General features: G+C 44.1%; 1 protein-coding gene across 1 annotated transcript in view; it reads right to left on the bottom strand.

The window, feature by feature from the left end:
• The window catches only part of FAM186B (family with sequence similarity 186, member B), an 18,153-nt gene extending 13,140 nt beyond the window's left edge, over window positions 1–5,013 (bottom strand). Inside the window, exons 1-2 of the mRNA XM_014548589.1 lie at window positions 4,918–5,013; window positions 3,785–4,010 (exon numbers count right to left, since the gene is read on the bottom strand). Coding sequence (XP_014404075.1) covers window positions 3,785–4,010; window positions 4,918–5,013 — 322 coding nt within the window. The remainder of the gene's footprint in view (window positions 1–3,784; window positions 4,011–4,917) is intronic.
• Between the last annotated feature and the right edge of the window lie 2,274 nt (window positions 5,014–7,287).

Below are 7,287 nucleotides of genomic sequence, written 5' to 3'. Positions count from 1 at the left end.
GTGACAGGGTACGGAGCCCCAACCCCCCTGATGGGCCCTGCTCTGTGAGTGACAGGGGGCAGCGCCCCAACCCCCTGATTGGCCCTGCTCTGTGCGTGACAGGGGGTGGCGCTGCAACCTCCCCATCGACCCTGCCTTGAGTGTGACAGGGGGCGGTGCCCCAACCCCCCAATCGGCCCTACCCTGAGCGTGACTGAGGGTGGCATCGCAACCTCCCGATCCGCCCTGCTCTGTGCATGACGGGGCGGCGCCCCAACTCCCCAATCGGCCCTGCTCTGAGCCTGACCAGGGGCTGCACCTAGGGATTGGGCGTGCCCTCTGCCACCCAGGAGCAGGCCTAAGCCAGCAGGTCGTTATCTCCCGAGGGGTCCCAGACTGCGAGAGGGCACAGGCCTGGCTGGGGGACCCCCCCTCCCCCCCGAGGGCACAAATTTTTGTGCACCGGGCCTCTAGTCCTATATAATAAAAGGGTAATATGTAAATTGACCCTAACAGTGGAATGACCAGAACAAGGGCTCAACCAGTCACTATGAGGTGCACTGACCACCTCTAGGTCTCTCCCCGCAGCCAGCAGGCTCTGATTGCCTGATGGCCAATGGGGAACTAGGGGTGGGTGGCAGCAGGGGGCGGGGCTAGCTGCAGGCCAGGCCTAGGGGTCTGTACCAGTGCATGAATGTCATGCGCCGGGCCTCTAGTATAGGATAAGGAAATCCCGCCATTTGCCACAACATGGATGGACCTTGAGGGTATTAGGCTAAGTAAAATAAATCAGACAGAGAAAGGCAATGCTGTATGATCTCACTATATGTGGAATCTAAAAAAGTTGAACTCATAGAAATAGAGTAAATTGGTGGTTACCAGAGACTGGGAAGTTGGTATAAATGGGAAGATGTTGGTCAAAGGGGTACAAACTTTCAATCATAAGATAAATAAGTTCTGGTGATCAAATGTACAGCATGGTGACTATAGTTAACAATACTGTATTGTATACTTGAAATTTGCCAAGAAAGTAGATCTTAGCCCAGCCAGTGTAGCTTAATGACCTATGAACTAGGACAGTGATGGCGAACCTATGACACACGTGTCAGAGGTGACAGGTGAATTCATTTTTTGGTTGATTTTTCTTTGTTAAATGGCATTTAAATATCCTATCTAATAATAGAGAAACATGGTAATTAGCCGTACCTCCACTACCCTTCCCATTGGCTAATCAGGGCGATATGCAAAATAACTGCTAACCAAGATGGCGGCCAGCAGCCAGGCAGCTTGAAGCGAACAGGAGGCTTGCTTGCTTCAGTGATGGAGGAAGCCAACGTTCCCCGTCTGCCTTGCCAGCCTCTGAGCTGCAACTCTAAGAAACATTGTTACAAATATAGAAGCTAAACAAAACCCCAGAAACCTTATGCTAGTTGTTTCATTCTGTAAAATGTGGATTGTAATAGTACCTATCTCAGAGAGCTGTTTAGAAGGCTTAAATGAGATAACACAGGTAATACAATTAGGACAATACCTGGCACGTAATAAACTTGAAAAACACCTATTGTTGCATAAAAGAATGAACAGATGAATAAAGAAAAACCCATTATTAACAAAGAACCATATCTTCCAAAATCATATGCATTAAATATTGTATAAAATCTTTATATCTCAAGCCAATTGCTCTTATTTATACTATCTCAGCTTAGAGTCTATTCTATACAAAATGACGAAGAAGGCAAAACTGTGAAATTATTTCTGTTTCTGCAATTAAACAGGATCTCCCTCTGCAAACCACAGGGCTGGAGACCCTATCCTTCACCCACTTCCTTCCCAGCCGCCATACCTTTGCTGGCTTCAAATGGTAAATGGCTCTGTTAATGACCCTACATGTTATCCTCACAGGCCTTCCTAGGAATAATGAGTTAATGATAAGATGGCTCACTTGATAGGAATTTCAGTACTTGTTTTATGAGACTCAGTGATGAAGGAAGTTTCAGTTTGTCCAGAGAGCCTTTTGGCTGCCCCTCAAATACAGCACAAAGATGACTGCTCATAAAGTCGATCCAGACTAGACTGCTTGGAAAATGTGAAAACAATTCATGATAAACTGAAATGTAATGCCTTATCTAAAACTCAATACAAATCTTGTAATATCTTAATTTCATATACAAAATACTCCAATAGCATACAGATTTTAATCTGAGATAATTTAGAAAATAATTTAAAAATGCAATAGGCCACCAGATTGACACAATTTAGTACAATCTGATGATTTGCTGAAGATAAATACTGCATATTTGTAATGATAGATTGAGAAGAAATTATGGAGAATTGTTTATAAAATAGATTTATGATCCTGAGTCTGTTCAATCATCCTGTTCTAAAGTCTAGAATTTAGAAATTCTCATAAAACAGTGCTTAAAATCATGATGGGAAGAAGGACATCTTTTGCTGGAAACAATAGAATATAAATATAAAAAATAATTTTGTATTTCAGAAGTAGTTAATTGCCAAAGGACAGAACAAAATTAAATAAGATAAGATTCTGAACCAAGTATAAAGTATAAAATATTTTCTTCACAAAATACATTAGGTTTAATTTAGTCTAGACACCAAATCTTTCAGATGCTATCTTTCTCTTAACCTATTAAGAGTCTAGAGACAGTGATGGTGAACCTATGACACGCGTGTCAGAGGTGACACGCGAACTCATTTTTTTTGGTTGATTTTTCTTTGTTAAATGGCATTTAAATATATAAAATAAATATCAAAAATATAAGTCTTTGTTTTACTATGGTTGCAAATATCAAAAAATTTCTATATGTGACACGGCACCAGAGTTAAGTTAGGGTTTTTCAAAATGCTGACACGCTGAGCTCAAAAGGTTCGCCATCACTGAACTAGGATGTCACAGTTCAATTTCCAGTCAGGGTATGTGCCTGGTTGTGGGCACAATCTTCGGGGGGTGGGGAGCATGCAGGAGGCAGCTGGTCAATGATTCTCTCTCATCACTGATGTTTCTATCTCTCTCCCTCTCCCTTCTGCTCTGAAATAAAAATATATTTTTTTAAAAATAAAGTAGATCTTAAATGTTCTCGCCACATAAAAAAGGGTAACTATGTGTGATGATGAATGTGTTAAGTAACTTTATTGTCATTTCACAATATATACGTATATCACTGTACACTTTATTTATTTATTTATTTTTTTAAATATATTTTATTTTTTACAGAGAGGAAGGGAGAGAGATAGAGAGCTAGAAACATCGATGAGAGAGAAACATCGATCAGCTGCCGTCTGCACATCCCCCACTGGGGAAATGCCCGAAACCAAGGCACATGCCCCTGACCGGAATCGAACCTGGGACCCTTCAGTCCGCAGGCCGACACTCCATCCACTGAGCCAAACCGGTTTCAGCTATCACTGTACACTTTAAATTTACACAATGTTACTTGTCAATTAAACCTCAATGAAGGTGGAAAATTTTAAAATAAAATAGCTAGGATGAGTAAGAATTTAGTTTCCATCTTGCTAAAAAATGAGATAACATAATGGACCTGTGACGTAGGCTTCATCACATATGGCAGCTCATGTTACATTTGTGCCAATTACATGTTTGCCACTTTGGGGAATGAAGGTGATGTGTTGTGACATGAGTAGGAGAATGTTTCGCTGGAAAGGCACCACGAGACATCTTTAGCTCCCTCTGCACCACCACCCTGCACTCCCCTCCCAGAGAATGTGGACCAACGGTGGCAAAAGCAAGAGCCTGAGCCAGCTGGCAGGCACCAGCCTGCAAACTCACCCCAGTCACCCAGCCAGTGGAGAATTTCGTATAAGTGCTTCTCTTTAGTCTTCGCATCTTTGGAGAAGGAGGCAATTTTCTCCAACAAGATGAATCTTTTCTTGCCCCTTTGCTGTATCTGGCGAGATTTTGCTTTTTCTTTTAAATCATATCCCAGTTCTTCCTGGAAGCGATTGATGACACAATTGACATTGTCCAAGATTTCAGCGAGCTGGGAAGAGATATCCTATATGGAAGACAGAAGATTGTAGTGTTTAGAGTTGCGAACTCTGGAGCCAGATGCCATGTTCTAGCAGCGTGCTCTTAGGCAAGTCATTTAACCTCTTGGGGACTCTGGGTTTTGTGTGTGTGTGTGTGTGTGTGTGTGTGTGTGTGTGTGTGTGTGTGTGTGTGTGTGTGTTTTGTGGGTTTTTTTGTTTTGGTTTTTGTAAAGTGGAGATCATTATAGTACCTATGTCACAGGGTTTTTGTAAATATTAAATGAATTTGTAAAGCCCTTAAGACAGTGTCTGGCACATAAAATAAGTAGCTCTTATTACTGTAATTTTGATTATTAAGACCAGGTCAGGGAGAGAATACTAAAAATCCACAGCAAACATTTCTTCAGAATTTCAGAATTTGCTGGGGATGCCTGGACATCTCTCCTCACAAGAGGTAACAGAGTGGAGATGTTAGGCCACAAGAAACTCAGGATCAGAGGCTCCCATAAAAAATGCACTAGAGGCTCATGAGAAGGGTGATTCCAGCCTTTGGCCATTTTACTATGAGCTTCCAGGACTCAGCATGGGGGATTCTGACAGGTCACCAAGAACAGACCCAATCATGAATCCTGGGCCCATCTTCTTGCATTGTTAGGACCCACCCTCTGCATCTCGGGGCCATCCTGGGGTTTCCACCGGCTATTCTCTTCCTGGGCCCTGTCCCGCCTCAAGGGGATGGTTTGACTCAGGCCTGCCCTGCACAGGCCAAGTCTAGGAGGTGGATACTCTGCATTTATCTGTCTGCAAAGCCAGATTGTCAAGGGTCCCAGGATCCCCGAGGCCCAGACCTGGAATCTTGCCAAATCTGAGATCAGTCCCCAACTGCCACATCAGACTGCAGTGGAAGGAGTACTCCCTCATCTCCGCAGTTACCTCCTGAACCCGACTTAGCTGGGCGGCCTCAATCCTCGAGATGATGGCTTTCACTGATGCAGGAGTCACCAACTGTGGGGACTTGTCCTTCTCCATTTTGGACCACTTCGTCAGTAACCAAGACGTCCTGTGTCTCCAGTACCCAAGCCTGGACACGTGATGTTGGCTGCTCTGGGGCAGCTCCTGAGTATCCTATGCCTAGCAACAGCTTCTGGTAACTGCCAGACAGCAGGTTCCAACTGACCTTCTTTTCTCCAGTGACATCATCAGTTTGATTGGAAGAATGACTCCCTGTCATCTATCTTGTAGCTTTACCTAATATATATTCCTAGCTTTACCTAATATATATTAACTTCACCTATTGCTTTATATATTTTTATTGATTTCAGAGAGGAAAGGAGAGTGAGAGATAGAAACATCAATGATGAGAAAGAATCATTGATTGGCTGCACGCCCCACACTGGGGATCAAGCCTGCAACCCGGGCATATGCCCTGACCAGGAATCAAACCATGACCTCCTGGTTCATAGATCGATGCTGAACCACTGACCCACGCTGGCCAGGCCACCTGTTGCTTTAAAAAAAAATCATTAAATGTTTTGCTCCCAAACTAATGGCTAAAAATAGGAAAAAGCAATTAGAAAAAGTTCTTTTCCCAAAGAGAACTTTTAAAAAATTACAGCCAATCAGTAACTAATGGGTTAAGATTGTTTTTCTTGAAATATTAATGTTTATTGCATGTAACATTATTATATTTAAAATCGTTTTTCTTGCAGTAAAACAAACAAACAAAATAACTAATGGGAATGTTTATATTTGCACCAGGGATCAGGGCTTAATTAGCACTTTCACTTACTGAAGGTGATCATTATTGCAAGAGACCTTTTTAAAACAAATGGTTAAGCTCTGGCTGGAGTGGCTCAGTTGGGTGAGCATTGTCCCATACACCAAAAGGTCACCTGTTCGATTCCTGGCCAGGGCATATGCCCAGGTTGCGGTTTTGGTTCCGTTTCTCTCCCTCTCCCTTATCTTTCTCTAAAATAAATTTAAAAATTGATGTCATTAAAAAACAACAATTTTTAAAAAAGATAAAAAATAAAAAACAAATAAAACAACAACAAATGGTTAAAATGGACATAGTAGTATGCCCAGGACCTAGAACTGTGCCTGGCACATAGTAGGCACTTAATATACACTTGTTGAATGAATGAATATATAAGTACATATACATGCAAATTATTCTTCCATGCTACTGAAAAGTATTCCCATTTAAGAAATAAGTCATTAAAGTAAATTCAGTTCTTAGCAGTGTTCTTAGCAATGCCATAGCCACTTAATAACTTGTCATTCAACAATCACCTGTCTTTCACACACTATCATTCATTCACTTACTCAGTTCTTTTTTTTTTTCTTTTTTTCTTTTCCTGTTTTTTAAACAGGCCCGGTGCACAAAAATTCATGCACTGGGCGGGGGGGGCTCCCTCAGCCCAGCCTGCACCCTCTCACAGTCCAGGACCCCTCGGGGGATGTCCACCTGCCAGCTTAGGCCAGCTCCCTGAGGGATCGGTCTAAGGTGGCAGTCAGACATCCCTCTGGCAGCACAGGAGTTCTCCTAAGCCATTAGACAGACATCCTTAGAGCTGCTGCGGAGGAGAGAGAGGCTCCCGCCACCGCCGCTGTGCTGGCCAGCCATGAGCCAGCTTCTGGCTGAGCAGTGCTCCCCCTGTGGAAGCGCACTGACCACCAGGGGGCAGCTCCTGCGTTAAGTGTCTGCCCCCTGATGGTCAGTGCACATCATAGTGACCAGTTGTTCCTGGTCTGCCGTTAGGGTCAATTTGCATATTACCCTTTTATTATATAGGAAGGAGGACTAGTAGGCTTGCGCATGAATCTGTGTGCCAGTAGCTCATTGCCGCCCTCCTGTAGTTCCCTCCACCCCTCCCTCATAGCTTGCTGCCCTGCCCCCTCCTGTAGCTCTCTGCCACCCGCTTGTAGCCAGTAGCTCGCTGCCGCCCTCCTGTAGCTCACTCCGCCCCCCTGCCCGCCCCCATAGCTTGCTGCCCTGTCCCCTCCTGTAGCTCTCCACTGCCCACTTGTAGCTCCCTGCCCCACCCTCCTGCTGATCCGTGATCAGATCGTTAAGCAGTCAGTCATTGAAAGGGCGAGGGCTACGCTCTCTATCTTGCCCCGAATCCTCCATTTTTTGGGCAGCAGCTATGTGCTCAGCAAGGAGCTTCTTCCCGGAAGCCCAAGCCTCTGCTAGCCACACCTAGGATTTCTTTAAACTAACCAATGATAATCAAGGGAAGTGCGCGCCATAGATATGACCACATCCTGTGTAACAAGACACCGACTTGCACCTGGCCAATC

Source organism: Myotis brandtii, unplaced genomic scaffold, assembly GCF_000412655.1.
Source record: "Myotis brandtii unplaced genomic scaffold, ASM41265v1 scaffold517, whole genome shotgun sequence".
Classification (NCBI taxonomy): domain Eukaryota; kingdom Metazoa; phylum Chordata; class Mammalia; order Chiroptera; family Vespertilionidae; genus Myotis; species Myotis brandtii.
Note: the sequence above shows the minus strand (reverse complement) of the source record. Positions and strands in the feature narration are given on the sequence as shown.